Source organism: Symphalangus syndactylus, chromosome 23 (genome assembly GCF_028878055.3).
Source record: "Symphalangus syndactylus isolate Jambi chromosome 23, NHGRI_mSymSyn1-v2.1_pri, whole genome shotgun sequence".
NCBI classification, from domain to species: domain Eukaryota; kingdom Metazoa; phylum Chordata; class Mammalia; order Primates; family Hylobatidae; genus Symphalangus; species Symphalangus syndactylus.
The window spans coordinates 54,668,316-54,685,808 of NC_072445.2; the positions used below are offsets into that span (position 1 = coordinate 54,668,316).

Below are 17,493 nucleotides of genomic sequence, written 5' to 3' on the forward strand. Positions count from 1 at the left end.
ATGGGCTCCTCACTTTCCTTGATCAAGCACCAGCAGAAGGCACTGGAAATTCCACCGTCGAGACGAGCCTCGGAATAGGAAGCTCTCTCCTACTCTCCCAGCCTCTCCAGCCCCACTGCTGCCTTCTATCGGCTTCCCTGAAGACCCACATACATGTTGTCTTTGCCCCACCTCCAAGCCCTATAGAAACCATTCCCCTCCTGGGAGCATCTGCTCCACTCTTCCTTGCCAACCATGGCCCTCCTCCTGGAACAATCCCTTCACTTCTTACCTTTCACCTAGAGCCACACTCCAAATTCACCCTGCAGTGAGCACCACACCATTAATCCCACCTTTTACCCTCCATGGCTGCTTTAATTATGAGGATCTTTCAAAAAGCTGGTGGAAAGTACATTGCAACCATATGTTCCCACATATCAACACTTGTTCCTTTGACTTGCAAGCAGCTGGGTGGGGAGGTGGGGGGGTTCCAATTCTCCTGTAACTTCAAGATCAGGGCATGTAGGACTAACCTTGCTATCCGCAATCCAGAACAACACAGCCACAAGGGTGGGCTTGACAGAAGCCACGTGCTAGATAAAGCCAGGAACTCACCAAGAGCTAGAAGAGTCCGAATTACTTCTCTGACCCAGGGCAGATGCAAGCCTGTCTGCTCACCCACCATCCTCAGCCTGCTCTTATCCCAGGAAGGCTACCTGCTACAGGCTCCATTTCTCAAGTTCATTTCTGGCTGGGATTGGCCAATGGAGGACACTGGGTGGGAAACTGGAGGACAGTGGCAGGCAGAGGTAGGGGGATGTCCGGGTAGTTCTCCCAGAACCCCTCTGCCTTAGGCAGCTTCACCAGAGCAGCTGCGTTGCCTCCAGGCCTGGATCCTCTGACCAGAGAGGCCTGTGTATTCCTTGTTCCAGCTTTCCCTAAGTGAACCCAGTCCCTTCCTGGGCTCCAGAGCACCGTCTTCTCCCTCTGACCCTCACCCTAAGGTAAGGGTGGCTTCTTGCTGTTGCTGATCTCTGGGGTACCTTAATATCCTCAGTTGTGTCAGGATACCCCCCATTCAATTCCATGTTTTAAACAGTCAGCATCGTTTGTTTCTCTGGCTGGACTCTGATAGACACGAACCACATTAGAAGTGGGTGCTTCCCCAAGGGGAACTGGCCAGAGGAGCACAGGTATGAATCTTATCCTTCTGCAGTAACTTAGACCTACATTAACCCTGGCTTCATGAATTACACCAGCAAGAGTCATTTTCTGCCAGTGTTTACCTAGATACTCCTCTTATTTTTTTCACTTGAGGCAACTTTCACTTTGCGATCAGCATTAAGTCAGAAAACACCATGGGACGGCTCTGGCCCTTTAGCCTTTACATTTCTCTTGCTTCTCAACACAGGGTTCTGTGTCCAGAAGGCATCCTGGGTGAATGATGTCATAAACATGACTGCACAGGCTTCACACAGCCATCAATGAGGAGAAATGAGATGCTGGAAGTGCACGAACCTACGCAGTGGCGCGTCCCTTTCTCCACTTCCTTCCTGATGACTCTGGGTTCTACTTCAGTGGAGCAGTTATAGTGACATTCTGAAAGAGAAATGAAGGGACCTACCCATAGCAACCCTGTGTGTGGCTAATGGCTCTCTAACATTTGGCTTGGCAGGCTTGAAACAATCAGAATTCCTTGGTCTCAAATTAGTCTTCTATCCTCCAACAGGCATGGGGCTAGCTGCTACACTCTGCACCCGGCTGAGATCACAATGGGTTTTTCTTGGCACTCCAAAACCTATCAGCAGGACACAAAACGCAGAGCTCTTCATGGAAAAGGGCAGCCTTAACAGTAAATGCTTCCCCTCATTTCCAGTCCATTTTATGAGCTAGCTCTTTGCCATTGTTAATTCTAAGAATGAGAAATAAAATGATCTTCCCCAACTTTATCCACCCAGACACACACACACAAACTAGGACAGTTGTTCATTAGCAGAGATAAATATTTTAAATATTTCAGCCTCCCAGGAACAACACTTGGCGCTTAGTCTGGCACAGCCGGCCAATACGCCAAATATAGATTTGATTCCCTGTCTAAGCCTGACCTGAAAGGGAACATAAAGTAACAAAGTCCCCTCCCCCACCCGCAAACACACATCTCTGCTGCTCTCTAACAGGCCTTCATTAAAGCCAGTCCTGCCACCCAACATGTCAGGGGCTCAAAAGTGCAAATGGGCTGGCGTGGTAGCTCACACCTGTAATCCCAGTACCGTGGGAGGCTGAGGCAGGCAGATCGCTTAAGCTCAGTTCAAGACCAACCTGGGCAACATGGTGAAACCCCATCTCTACACAAAATACAAAAAACTAGCCAGGCTTGGGGGGCGCGAGCCTGTAGTCCTAGCTACTCAGGAGGCTGAGGTGGGAGGATTGATTGAACACGGGAGGCTGAGGCTGCAGTGAGCCATGATCATGCTACTGCATGCCAGCCTGAGTGACAGAGCGAGACCTTGTCTCAAAAAAAAAAAAAGTACAAATAGAGGCCCACCTACCACATTCCTAAATAATTCAATGTGATAAGTCCAATGAACAAACTGCTACATAAAATAGGTTCTAACCTCCTATCCAAAAAACAAATTTTATTCACAACCAGAAAGGCACCAGAACATGGTAGCAGGGAGCTGGCCCTGGCCCCCCGTCCACCCCCTTCCCTTCTCACCCAGATCCTTATGTGTGTACAGAGGATCAGCCCCCACCTTCAGTATGCACATGAAGCTCTGTGCATACCCACATACTTTTCCATAAACAACTGCCACTTGCCCACTCTGAGTTGGAGGTGAGCACACCAGCATCACGGGTGGCCCTTGGAAACACACCAGGGCAAGAGGTCCATGCAGGCCTTAGAATCAGCTCAAAGTCACTTGGGGAAGGATATGCAGGATCCTGAGTAATTGGAGCATGGCCTAAGGAACAGCGTAGCCCACAGGCCCTGCCTAGTGAGGGATGCAATTAGGGGGGCACACATGGGACCCAGGACAGAGGCTCCTTTTCCTAGATCTACAGATGGTACCCAGTAAAGCAATTCTCTTATATATTGTGTTTATTACATAATCTGTTATATAGACTGCTCGTTATCTGTAACACCTGTCTGAGTACAGTCTTCCAACTTTGTAGTCCTAGTGGCTCAAAACGCGTGGGATAAACTAATGCCTGGCTAAAAGGTAAGAATACTGTGTTCTGGCCCCCAGCCTTTTGCAGTGTTTGGTGGCCCCAGCCCAGACCTCCGAATGTGGATCCAAGCCCTGAAAGCCTCACCATCAGTTATCAGGCTCGTGAGACACTCATGCCCAGCTGCAGTGCTACCAGCAAGCCGCAGGGTTCCACAAATTGAAAGGGCTTCAGAGGCTGGTCCAGCACACCCGGGTACACATCAGAATCCTCTTAGAAGTGGTTCCAAAATACTCGTGCTCCAGCTGCCTCAAACTTCATGAATCACCACCTTTGTGCTGGACACACTATGTGTATTTTGGAGTGTTTCCCTAGGCGATTCTAACGCATTCATGACTCAGAACAGCGCCAAACTCTTTAATTTTCCAAAGCAAAATGTGCAAAGGCTGTTATGGGTTGAATTATGTCTCCCCCCAAAAAATGTTGAAGCCCTAACCTCCACTACCTGTAAATGTGACCTTACTTAGTTAATAGGGTCATTGTAGATGATCAAGCTAAGGTGAAATCAAGAGGGTGAGCCCTAGTCCAATATGACTGATGTTCTTATAAAAAGGATAAATTTCCGGGCACGTAATCCCAGCACTTTAGGAGGCCGAGGCGGGCGAATCACCTGAGGTCGAGAGTTTGAGACCAGCCTGACCAACATGGAGAAACCCTGTCTCTACTAAAAATACAAAATTAGTCGGGCGTGATGGTGCATGCCTACAATCCCAGCTACTCGGGAGGCTGAGGCAGGAGAATCGCTTGGACTTGGGAGGCGGAGGTTGCAGCGAGACGCCATTGTACTCCAGTCTGGACAACAAGAGCGAAACTGCTTCTCGAAAAAAATAAAAAAAATAAAAAATAAAAAGGAGAAATTTGGAGACAGATGCACACATAGGGAGAACCTCATGTGGAGATGAAGGCAGAGATTGGGGACAACTGTCAGCAAACCAGCAGAAGCTGGGAGAAGGGCAAGAAACAGATTCTCCCTCCCAGCCCTCAGAAGGAATCAACCCTGCCAACATCTTGGACTGGGACTGCTACCTTCCAGAACTGTAAGATAATAAATTCTTGTTACTTAAGCCACCAAGTATGTGGTCCTCAGTTACAGCAGCCCCAGGAAACCAGCATACAGGCAAAGGTTAAAAAAAAAAAAAAGTAATTAGTGACAGAGCTTGGACTAAAACACAGATATCCTTCCTCCCAGCCACTGTGCCATGTTCTCATCCCCCTCAGGCCAACCAGTAGCAGACGGTGAAAGCTAGACCAGAACTCTTCTCACTGGACTGCTGGGAAAAAAACTGCTATGAAGTTTTAAGCAGACTGAACATCTGTTGTGTCTTCTCTGTCCTAAAACAAAATGAGTAATTTGCTGCAATTCTCTTCAATGCCTGACACTTTATTAGTAAGTTTTTTGGGGGTTTATTTTTTGTTTTTTTTTTTAATTCTTATCCGCTGGGTGCGGTGGCTCACACCTGTAATCCCAGCACTTTGGGAGTCTGAGGCAGGCGGATCACCTGAAGGCAAGAGTTCAAGACCAGCCTGGCCAATACGGTGAAACCCCATCTCTACTAAAAATACAAAAATTAGCCCAGTGTGGTGGGTGCCTGTAATCCCAGCTTCTCGGGAGCCTGAGGAAGGAGAATCGCTTGAACCCAGGAGGCGGAGGTTGCAGCGAGCCGAGATCACGCCACTGCACTCCAGCCTGGGTGACAGAGTGAGACTCCGTCTCTAAATAAATAAATAAGTACATTCTTACTAGCTTAAGGACTAGAGTAGAATGTTAGAGCCAGAAATGGGTTCTAAGGAAGAAAACACTCAGGGAGAATGCAGGCTCTCCAGCATATCAGATGAAAGCAAAGGTCTTGTCTCAATCCACAAACTCGTCACTTCTCAGAAAAAGATTATCCAAATGTCCCCACGTGACCCTGTGGCGCTTTATTCTTCCATGCCAGGGGCTGGACATTTGAGAGATGAACGCCTCCCTGGAGAATCTGGGCAAAGGCCACCTGGGCCACTGCTACCTGTATTCTTTGCCTCTCAGAGGTGACCTCAGATTCATCTCATTCATGTTCATTTATGGGAGGCTGGTGGAAATGTCCTTGCAGGAGTCCTGAAGCTTCTGAGGGGGAGATCACTCTTACTGTCCGTTTCCTGCTTATAGCCTGATGATCCATTGCTGGGCCTGGCTCTTAGCAAAACTGTCACGAGGATAAGCCCATCATCAGCTGTCAAAACCCTCCTCCCCCAGCCAGACTCTACTCCCAGGGTGTACGTTCTCTTTCCTGGCTCCACACAAATCTGCTGTTAGGCTCAATGTCGGTCATCTACCGTTCAGTTTCCAATTTGCCTCCAGATATTACTTCTGCCAGGATGCACATATTTTAAGCTTCTGATTGTGCAAGTTAAAGTTTTTATCTGCCTATGAAAAATTTCAGGCATCAACAAGCAAACTGAGAAAACATTGAGAGGGGATTAGGGAGGCCTAACTAGATCCCTCAACGCCACTGAGGCAAGTAAAGTCAGATCATGGGGGTGGCCAGCCAGGCAGCAGCCTCACGCATCAGGGAGCTAAACCATCACGGCAACCGATTAGAAAGGCAATGCTGGTTACCTTGAGTCTCCAGGCCTGTGGCTGGCAAACTCCCACGAACATAAAAATACAAAAGAGACTTCTCAAGGGCACTGAGTTGTCACTGCAATGTGTACATAAAGATTGCAAAGGTGCCATCCCAAACCGGAACATTAGTAGTTAACAATCTGCCCAAATTGTGAAGCCAAGTGTTGCATGACATTGTCGCATGATGTGATAGTATTCCCTGAGAAGGAGTAATTCATTCTATTACATAAAGTTCATTTTAGCTTTAGAGACAGGGTTGTCCAGGCTGAAGTGCAGTGGCACCATCATAGCTCACTGTAACCTCCGGCTCCTGGGCTCAAGCCATCCTCCTGCCTCAGCCTTCCAAGTAGCTGGGACTACAGGTGAGCACCACTGCCCTAATTATTTAAAATTGTTGTAATCTCCAACTCGTGGGCTCAAGCCATCCTCCCGCCTCAGCCTTCCAAATAGCTGGGACTAGAGGTGTGCACAACTGCCCTGGCTGATTTTTTAAATTTTTGTAGAGCTGAGGTCTTCCTATATTGCCTAGGCTGGTCTCGAACTCCTGGCCTCAAGCAATCCTTCCACCTCAGCCTCCTAAAGTGCTGGGATTACAGGTGTGAGCTACTGTGCCTGGCCCTATTACATTAATGTTCAATATTTTACCTTCTCAACATGTTTTCTGGTTCAGAAAATAGGTATATCTTTCTTTTGAACATCCAATTTTCTGAAAAATAAGTTTCTCTCTTCTAAATACATTTTGAATATTTAAAGAATATTGAGGCCACCAAATTATTAGCACATCCAGAATCCCCCTACTTCATCTCGGTCTTGCCTTAGGAATTGGCTACAGCTCATGCTTCCAGAGGCCCAGGCCTGCCCTCCAAACTGTTTTTGTTCCAAGAGTGACCCCCTCTTTAGCACTTGAAAGGTCATGAGGGACAGGCACAGGGTCACCCAATCTGGGGCGATAAGCTTTAATCATTCCTCCCCCACCTCCTCCAGTCCTGCCCGGCTCCAAACCAGCCAATGCTGCTGCTTACAGAAAGCCACTTGGTTTAGTCATTGGCTAACGCGGAGGCTTCCCCAATCTGAGCAAGCCCTCGGCTGGCAGCCCCAGGCACTGCAGTTAGGCCTGGCACCGGAGTGGGCAGCGGACTTCTTTGCTGAGGGGATTTATTTATGGTCTTGTTTGTGGAGCTGGGTCGACGGAGCTGTGCAGGTTGGCCCAGCCTCCTCGTGTTTACTCCTTCAGCCCCAGCCTTCAGCCGTGTCCAGTTTCCTCACCTTCCTCTCCAGCTCTCAGCAAAGCCACAGTCACTAGCGCACACTACCCCGGGGCACTCTGCCTTTCAGGGCAACTAGTTTATCCTTCAGGGGCTGGCCTCCCTTCCCCCAGCCTCTGGCTATTTCCAGTCCGGTCTACACCCGTTCCTCAGGATTCGAGTACAACCAGGCAGAACCAGGGAAATGCCCGAGGCTTCCAATTCGCCCCCACCTCTCCCACCCCAAAGCTTTCGAAACGCTTCTCCAGGGCTAGGCTGGGACCGCGGGCTGTCCAGTACCGCAGAGTCCCCAAGCTCCACTGCCAGCAAGGCCGCCAAACTCAGAAAGGAAACCCTGAACTTGTGCCCTGGGTTCTCCTGGATTTTCAGACGCGTTCACGAAGTTCCACCGCTGGACCCGAAGCGAAAGCAGCAGCAATTCTCAGCACTAGGAGACGCTGCCAAAAATCACCGGGATCTGCAGTTGTTTTTCTCGTCCTCTCTCCCCTAGCTCCAGTTTCCTTTTCTTGCTATAAGCGCCCTCGTACCCCCATTCCTTCTAAACCAACTGGCCACTGGATCTCTGCTCATCTGTGGTCGAGTTTCACTGTGAACTTCCCCTAGGCCACCCAACGGGACCGACGTGTAGACAATTTCAATGGGCCCCCGTATCACCGCCGTTAAAGACACCTCACGTCCTGGCAGGTGCTGGGGCGGGGGAACGGGGGCGCAGCGCCCCAACCTCAAACACCGAAGCAGGCAGGGTAACCCGGTGCCACCCCCTTCCATCCACTTGCCCCGCGCCACCCGGAAAAAAAAATCCCACCCCACTGCGACTTCCGAACGGCCCCCACCTCGGCTCGGCTCTTGAGGCTGCTCCGCTTAGGTCGGAGCAGGACATCCTTGAAGTCGAGCTTGAGGTCCGCATCTATGCGGGGCATGGTGCGGCGGCTCCTGGCTGCGGCGGCGACGGCGGGGCGGGGGCGCCTGCGCGGGGCGGCGCAGGGGGCGCCGGGGCTGCTGTGCCGCGGCCGGGAGCTGGCGCGGGCTGGGCGCGCACGCCGCGCTCTTAAACACGCCCAGCCGACCCGCGGTCACGCTTGGCCCGCCCGGGGCACCGCCTCGTCTCGGGCAGGGGCTGAAAGGCAGACTGGTTAGGGACAGACTGGCGGCGAAGCCCTTCCTCCTCGCGCCCCCGCCCTCGTCCTTCTCCCGCCGGTGTACAGCCCGTGGCAGTGACCGAATGGGGACGGGGGAGGGAAATGCGCACCATTCTGTTTGTCCCCAAGGTCCCCGATGGAGAGGGGACTTAGCGTGTGCCTGCCTTATCCAAGGGAAAAGTCGCTCCCTGAGAGCTTTTACTTTTTTTTTTTTGAGACAGTCTCACTGTCGCTCAGGCTGGAGTGCAGTGGCGCTATCGCCCCTCATCGCAGCCTCGACTTCCTGGGCTCAAACGATTCTCATGCCACAGCCTCCTCGAGTACAGGCGCACGCCTCCACACCCGGCTTATTTTAAAAATTATTTCCTAGAGACGGGGTTTCACCATATTGCCCAAGCTGGTGTCCAGCTCCTGACCTCAAGTGATCCGCCTGCCTCGGCCTCCCAAAGTGCTGGGATTACAGGCGTGAGCCACCGTGCCCGGCGGATTCTCCTTTTTTAAAATTCAAGCCCAGTGTGCTCACCCAGTGCTGTGGGGCACGGCTCTCACTTGCCAAAGAACCAGAAACCCCAGGGAGGTTGTACAGAATTAAGGAAAAGAGCGTGGGCAATTAACTATTTAGCTGTACTGGGATTGTGGAGGCCATGATTCCCTTTGGACTTGTTGTTAAGAGACAAGGTCTCACTGTGTTGTCCAGGCTGGTTTTGAACTACTGGGTTCAAGCAATCCTCTCGCCTCAGTTTCCCAGTGTTGGGACTACTGGCGTGAGCCACTGCGCCAAGCCTGGATTTCAGGATTTTTGTTTAAGAAAAACAGTGAGGTCTGCAGTCAACGCAGATTCTGAGATTTGAGGAGACTGAGTCCCGTCTGAGGGTTACCAGTGATGTGAGTTCAAGGGGTTACCAGTGATGTGAGTTCATTGATTCACTTACTGACCTTACCGAGCTTTTATTATACACTTGGAATGTGCTGCCCGGCTTCATGCATCATCTCATTCACTCTCAGAACAACCCAATGAAGAAAGAGCCATTTCACAGATAAGGAAAAACGAGTCTCCTATAAATGAAATAAATTGCTCAAGGCCGCAGAAAAATTCAATATAAAGTTCTCAATCCTTAAAACTTGCTACAACTATTCACTGAAGCTGCTTTTGTCCTGGAACATCTCTGCCTGAGTTCAAAACCTGGTTCCATCACTGTCTAGCTAGGTGAGTCAATTTCTCTAAGTCTCAGTTTTCTCATAAAAGGGGTGGAGGCAGGAGTGGGGGTTAACCGTATCTCCTCCCTGGTTTTTGTGAGAATTAAAGCGTGTGTGTTTATGTAAGCACAATGCGTGTCCCATAGTAGTTGCTCAATGCATGGTAGTTACAGATTTGCAGTCACATGTTACATTATGTGCATTATGTTTGTATTTTCAAACTAGAATGCTAACTGCACAAAGGCAAGAATCATCTTTCATTCTCTTCCATTTTTCTGCAGCCTCGAAATGAGCTAGCAACTGTCCTCCTTGAGCTAGCATATGATAAGGCTGACCATAAAAGATACATCACAATATTCAATTTAACACAAATGTCTGAAGATGATAAAGGTCTCAGCCCATCCCACATGCTCTCATTAGCTATACCCCAAAGGAAGTTCATGAAGTTTCAGGGAAGGAAATGAAACTTATCAGAGAGAGAATGAAAGTAGCCACAATTAGTCCAGCCCATGCAATGTTTATGACACCCTTGACAAATTCTTGGGAGCTGGCCAGATGTGCTGCTTATTTGCGAAGTACAGAAAGGAAACCTAATTCTGATCTTTTAAAGATAAAATAGAGGTAAAATATAATTACTAGATGATATGATTATTTTTAAATTATTATCCTTAAAGGGAAGAAAAACTGACCTTGTTAATCATCTGCCAGCGTGGGTGAGGGCTTCATTGTTTCATACACGGTCTTAAAGCAGAAGCTTCTGTAGATTGTCCTTGCTCATTCCCTCTGGTCCTCCTTCTTTCTGGCCAGCCCTCCTTCTATTAGAACAGACAGAGAAGTTCATTTTACACATTCCATTCCCTCTCCCTCTGGAACATTCCTCTATAACTACCCTCTTCTCTGACACAAAATCATACTCCTGTTAGAGTCAGCCTGAGTCCCTGATTCTTCTAAAACCGGCTTTGCAAAAATTATGACAGTGAGAAAAATCTGACATAGGAAAATGACAACAGTGAAAGAAATCTGACCTAACCGACTCCATCTTGCTTTTAACCTCCAAGGTGTCCTTGTGCATTCCTGGGTGTAGGCTGAGCTAACTATGGGAGGAATTGAGTTTATGGTTTAACTTTGAAACAAAGATGAGAACAGCACATTCCCAAAACAAACCCCCTCCTGGCTTGGGGACCAGCGCACCTTTGTAAAACTAACAAAGTAGCTACAAGATTACAAATCATGGCTCAGGCATCATGTAGCCAGAGGCCATAAGATTCTTAACCTCCCCAGTTGCTCCTATGAATAACATCACTATTGAAAACCTAAGAATGGTGTTAGAGATATGTTTCAGTCAGTCCCCCCATTCTGATGGACCAGTTGGCACCACCCTGACCAGTAAACTGGCTCAGCTAGTTCTGTGATCCCACTCAGAAACGGAAGACAGCAAGAAAAACCCACTTCAACAGCCTATTATTTCATCCCTCACCTGACCAATCAGCATTCCCCACTCCCTAGTTCCTGCCCACCAAATTATCCTTAAAAGAGCCTGGTCTCTGAATTTTCGGGGAGACTGATTTGAGTAATAAAACTCCAGTCTCCTGTTAGCTGGCTCTGCGTTTATTCAACTCTGTATTGCAGTAATGCTGTCTCAGTAAATTGGCTCTATCTATGCAGCAGGCAAGAAGAAGGCATAGGGCAGTTCCACTCCCACACCAACTGAGACTCCTCTCAACATCCTCTGCTTCTCATTACTCTAATACTAACAATAATAGTTTCCCATCAGTACAATGACTTTATATTAAAGTTTTCACTGTCTAGACAAAGCCATAAGTGATATCCAGAGTTCAATTTGTTAACATATTATGGGAGGGGAAGGTTATCCCCAAAATTACATGGGAAGATAACCTCCAAAATTATGTGGGATAAATTCCACTTGGTCACATGCATAATCCTTTTTTGTATCGATGGATCCTATTTGCTAACATTTTGTTAAGGATTCGTGCATCTGAGCTCATAAGGGACATCAGTCTGTAGTTTTCTTTTGATGCCTTTATCAGGGTAATAGTGGCCTCATAGAATTAGTTGGGAAATGTTCCATGTTCTGTTTTCTGAAAGAGCTTGTGTAGGCTTGGGATTAGTTCTTTAAATATTTAATAGAATTAACCAGTGAACTAAAATTATGTGAAGTGATAAAATGGTTTATTTTTAGTAAATAAGTATCTCTCAAAACCCAGAAATAAAGTTAAGTATTAAAGGCTTTTTGATAATTCAGAATTATAGTATTTAATATTAAGGGATAAGAGCAAATCTCGAGGCATCACATTACCTGATTTCAAACTATACTATAAAGCCATAGTCACCAAAACAGCATGATGCTGGTACTGGTATAAAAATGGGCACATAGACCAGCGGAAAACAATAAATAACCCAGAAATAAACCTACATACCTACAGCCAGTTGATCTTCAACAAAGCAAACTAAAACATGAAGTGGAAAAAGACACCCTTTTCAACAAACGGTGCTGGGATAATTGGCCAGTCACATGTAGGAGAATGAAACTGGATCCTCATCTCTCACCTTATACAAAAATCAACTCAACATGGATCAAGGGGCCAGGTGAGGTGGCTCATACCTGTAATCCCAACACTTAGGGAGGCTGAGGCGGGCAGATCACCTGAGGTCAGGAGTTTGAGACTAGCCTGGCCAACATGGTGAAACCCTGTCTCCACTAAAAATACAAAAATTAGCTGGGCATGGTGACACCAGTCTGTAGTCCCAGGTACTTGGGAAGCTGAGGTGGGAGAATTGCTTGAATCCGGGAGATGGAGTTTGCAGTGAGCCGAGATTGGGCCACTACACTCCAGCCTGGGCGACAGCGTGAGACTCCATCTCAGAAAAAGAAGAAGAAGGTGGATTAAGAACTTAAACCTAAGACCTGAAAGTATAAAAATTATAGAAGATAACATTGGAAAAACCCTTCTAGACATTGGCAAGGATTTCGTGACCAAGAACCCAAAGCAAATGCAATAAAAAACAAAGATAAATAGCTGGGACCTAATTAAACTAAAGAGCATGGCAAAGGGAACAGTCAGCAGAGTAAACCGACAGCCCACAGAGTGGGAGAAAATCCACAATCTATACATCTGACAATGGACTAATATCCAGAATCTACAACAAACTCAAACAAATCAGTAAGCAAAAGACAATCACATCAAAAAGTGGGCTAAGGGCATGAATAGACAATTCTCAAAAGAAGATATACAAATGGACAACAAACACACGAAAAAATGCTTAACATCACTAATGATGGGGGAAATGCAAATCAAAACCACAATGCGATACCACCTTATTCCTGCAAGAATGGCCATAATCAAAAAATCAGAAAACATTAGGTGTTGGTGGCCAGGCACGGTGGCTCACACCTGTAATCCCAGCACTTTGGAAGGCCAAGGCGGGTGGATCACGAAGTCAGGAGATCCAGACCGTCCTGGCTAACACGTTGAAACCCCATCTCTACTAAAAATAGAAAAATTAGCCGGGCGTGGTGGCACGTGCCTATAGTCTCAGCTACTCCGGAAGCTGAGGCAGGAGAATTGCTTGAACCCGGAAGGCAGAGGTTACAGTGAGCAGAGATCGCGTCACTGCACTCCAGCCTGGGTGACAGAGTCAGACTCCATCTTAAAAAAAAAAACAAGATGTTGGTGTGGATGCGGTGAACATGAAACACTTCTACACTGCTGGTGGGAATATAAACTAGTACAACCACTATGGAAAACAGTGTGGAGATTCCTTAAATAATTAAAAGCAGAACTACTATTTGATGCAGGAATCCCACTACTGGATATCTACCCAGAGGAAAATAAGTCATTATTCAAAAAAGATATTTGCACACATATGTTTATAGCAGCACAAGTCACAATTGCAAAAAGTGGGCTAAGGGCATGAATAGACAACCTACACTACAACCTCCACCTCTTGGGCTCAAACGATTTTCCTGCCTCAGTCTCTAGAGTAGCTGGGACTACAGGTACGCTCCACCATGCCCGGCTAATTTTTGTATTTTTAGTAGAGACGGGGTTTCACCATGTTGGCCAGGATGGTCTTGATCTCTTGACCTCGTGATCCGCCTGCCTCGGCCTCCCAAAGTGCTGGGATTACAGGTGTGAGCCTCCGCACCTGGCCAGCCAGCTTACTTTTAAAAACTGGAAGGCCTAGCCGGGTGTTCATCCCGTCAGAGGTCTGCCATCTGCTACAGTGAATTAATGTTGTCTCTTTAGATGGGGTGGGTGGGTGATCTCTAATGCATAAACCTGACTCGACCCTCCTGGCACATAAACAGTTGTTTAAATTTGCCATCCCTGATGGACAATACACACTGAGAATAATGCCTTGCTTTTCCAGCTCAATTTCTGCAGAGAAAGTAGATATAAATTCAATTTGCTTCTCTTGGGGCAGGAAAATGCGTGTGTGTCTGTGTATATGTTTGTTTAACTTACTGAAATAGAGAAGTGAGTATCATCATAATGGAATTTAGACTACTAAATCTAACACCAAAATGAGGGGGTTTGCCTTTAGGATATGATTCTATTTTTAAAATAACGTTAGAGATTAAAACCTGTGATGGTATTATTATGAAGGTTGTTGTTATTACGATGAGTCAAAATTAGTCTGGCATAATCATCTCATTACCATCCCGGTGATCTCCTTTCTTTTAATTAAAATCTTCTGTGTCAGAAATAAGGCAGAAGGGAAGAAAATAATACCCACATTAAAATTCCCGTAGAGTCTTCCCTTAATCCAGTTAATCTGGTGTTGGGTAGTTTATTAAAAATGCTGTTTTCCACATTTTTCACTGAGATGGAGCCTCCACTTCTTAATTCAATTGTGTTTCCAGCCCAGACATTGAGTTTTAACTGACAGAAGAATGTGACATGGCTTTTTCTTGCAGTGGTGTTTACAACTAATTTATCACAGCCAGTTACAGATTTCTTTGTTCCTTCTCCAGTACCGCTCCTTCACTTGACCAGCCTTAAAAAAAAAAAAAAAAAAAAAAAAAAAAAAGAAAGCTTTTTCTTGATTTTCTCATAATCCCTCCTGTGAAGAACACTTTTTTTGTTTGTTTGTTTTCTTTGTTTTTGTTTTGTTTTGAGACAGAGTCTTGCTCTGTCACCCAGGCTGGAGTGCAGTGGCGTGATCTAGGCTCACTGCAACCTCTGCCTCCTGGGTTCAAGCGATTCTTCGCCTCAGCCTCCCGAGTAGCTGGAACTACAGGCGTGCACCACCACACCCGGCTAATTTTTGTATTTTTAGTAGAGACAGGGTTTCACCACGTTGACCAGACTGGTCTTGAACTCTAGATCTCAGGTGATCCACCCACCTTGGCCTCCCAAAGTGCTGTGATTATAGGCAAGTGCCACTGTGCCTGGCCTTGTTTTTGTTTGAGACAGTGTTGGAAACTGAGGACCGGAGAGACTGATATGGAGAACTGGAGGATTGTTTATTTTAGGTACGCACTGGCTCAGTGGACTTATATCCAAAAAGCTGAGCCAGTGCATACCTAAAATAAGCAATCCTCCTGTTTTCCATATCAGTCTCTCCGTTCCTCAGTTTCCTGCAACATTTTTGGCGACCATGAAGGGACGGGAGACGGCAGGCTTACTGTCTCCTTTGCCTCTAGGGGTTGGAGCCCTGGGCCTCGGAAAACCTGTGACCTCAGGCGCCACTGGGAGAACTTCAGCCCAGAGGGATGATTAGCTCTCCCGTGACCCAGTGCCCCTACCCAGCAGCACAACGAAACCTAAAGAAGGGCCACAGGACGATTTCAGAAATAGCGTGCTTCAGAAACTGCAGTAAGGTTTTAGGGCCCAAGGCAGGACCCGTCCCAATGGGATGGAATGGGAGCCTGATCACCCCCCGGGGTGGGCTGAATAGTCCGACTCAGAGGGGCTGGGGGCACCTGGAGTGGCTCATCAATTTGGATGAAACTCACACGCCAGCTGACACAGCACACGGGAGTGGCTCGCTAAGTCGGCTAGAAAACTGGAGGTGGTGAGAGTGGCTTCCCACCCCAACTAGGAAACTGGAGGTGGCGAGAGTGGCTCACTAAGTCAGCTAGGAAACTGGAGGTGGCGAGAGTGGCTCACCATCCCAAATGGGAAACTAGAGGGGGCAAGAGTGGTGCACCATCCCAGTTATGAACACGAGAAATGGGAGTGGGAAAGTGTGTGAAAATGTGTGAATGGAGGAGCCTAATTAGACTCATCAGCCACAAAGTTGGGAGTCACAGATCTCTTAGCATGGACTATATGCTCTGAGAAAGTGTAGGGTCAACTAAGACTAGTGGCGATCTGCATATGGCTAATAGGAGCTGCCCTACAGCTCAGAGCTGTAGCAGAAATAAAGAACTCTCCAAAGCCAAGCAGCATCTGAAAACTCCCATAATAGGAGACAGTATAGTCGGCCGAAACGAGAGGAAGAGTATGCGAGAGTGATTGTGCTGTACTGTAAAGGGAGGAATGGGAGGAAAGTCATCAAAACTTACTCCATTGGAGTGCATGTTACAAAACTTTAAGAAAGGTTTTGCAAGGGATTATGGAGTTAAGCTAACCCCCTAAAGGTTGGGAACTCTGTGTGAATTAAAATGGCCTTTTAGTGTGGGATGACTGACCCAAAGAACTATAGATAGGAATAATTGTCCATGCATTTAAGGTGGTGACGGGGTTGGAGGACAGCCAGGGTACCCAGACAAATTTCCTTAAATTGATTCATGGTTAAATATAGCACAGACAAGATCGGCCTGGATCCAGCCCTATTTAGCAGCTTCGCTGGCAGACACAGAGTTAAAGGGAAGTCCCAGAGAAAGCAAGAGAAGCCAGTTTTGCAGGAGCCGCCAGAGGGAACAGAGATTCTTCCTCCGTATGTCCCAGCCTACCCCCCTTTACCGAGGCTAACAGCCCTCCAGGAATCAGATTCAGGAGCTAGCACGCCCCAAGTTTCACCCCAAAGGGGAGAATCGGAGCCTCGAGAGGTCAGGGAAGGAAGTCAAGATAGTCAAGCAGGCCATCTCAGATCTGGCCATGCTTGAGCTATGCCAATCCCTCCTAGGGAGACGCGAGAACCCATTTCTTATGATGACCAAGACCAGGTCCAGGGGGCCGACGGACTTTTGTCTACCAGCCTTTTCAACCACTGATCTTTTAAACTGGAAACACCATACTCCCTCCTACACGGAGAAGCCCCAAGCTCTTATAGATCTGATGCAATCCATCTTTCTGACACACAATCCAACCTGGCCAGACTGCAGGCAGCTCCTCCTCACATTATTTAACACTGAGGAGTGCAGGAGAGTAACACAGGCAGCTCTCCGCTGGCTAGAAGCCCAGGCACCAGAAGACACAGTGAATGCTCAGGCATATGCTCAGGGTCGGTTCCCAGACCAAGACCCCAACTGGGACCCGGAGGATGCAACTCAGCTTCAGTGTTTGCAGAAGTACCGAAAGGTCGCTTTTGCAGGGGAGAAGAGCTAATAAAAATAAAGCAATTAATATAAGGAAGATTTCAGAAGTGCTTCAGGGAGCTGACAAGAGCCTAAGTCACTTTTATCAGAGACTTTGTGAAGCATCCTGGTTTTACACCCCATGTGACCCTGAGGCTGCTGAAAATCAGCGCATGGTAAACACAGCATTTGTAGGGCAAGCCCAGGGTGACATCAAGCGGAAGCTGCAGGCATGAATGCCACCAGGCTTATAAAAGTGGCCACCAAGGTGTATGTTAACCGTGACCAGGGAACAAATGGGAAAGAGCAAAAGCAACAAGCACAGCACCAGGCAAGCTAGGCACGCTAAGGGTTAAGTCCCTTTCCCCAGCCCGGCTCTATCTGGAAAAAGAGGGAGGCAGGGACCGGCACCGGCACCAGGAGAAGAGCAAAGGAGAAGGAAGGGAGAAAGTAAGAGTAAGTGTGAAAAAGGAAAGAAGAAAGTAAAAAGGAAAATTGGAAAGAAACAGAAAAGACCGATGGCAGTGCGTGTGTGGGGGCAGAGCCCGTGTGCCTGGCCCTGCCGGCCGTAGGAGCACAACTCAGGAAGGAAAAAGAAAG

General features: G+C 47.6%; 1 protein-coding gene across 3 annotated transcripts in view; it reads right to left on the reverse strand.

The window, feature by feature from the left end:
- Nucleotides 1–10,223, reverse strand: part of GMPR (guanosine monophosphate reductase) — a 55,069-nt gene extending 44,846 nt beyond the window's left edge. Inside the window, exon 1 of one of the 3 annotated variants that reach the window (XM_055263753.2) lies at nucleotides 10,097–10,223. In XM_055263753.2, coding sequence (XP_055119728.2) covers nucleotides 10,097–10,108 — 12 coding nt within the window. In that variant the 5' untranslated portion in view covers nucleotides 10,109–10,223. Of the gene's footprint in view, nucleotides 1–7,904; nucleotides 8,116–10,096 lie in introns of those variants that run through there. The other 2 variants (XM_055263752.2, XM_055263755.2) reach the window with 2 other exon arrangements.
- Nucleotides 10,224–17,493: the final 7,270 nt, after the last annotated feature.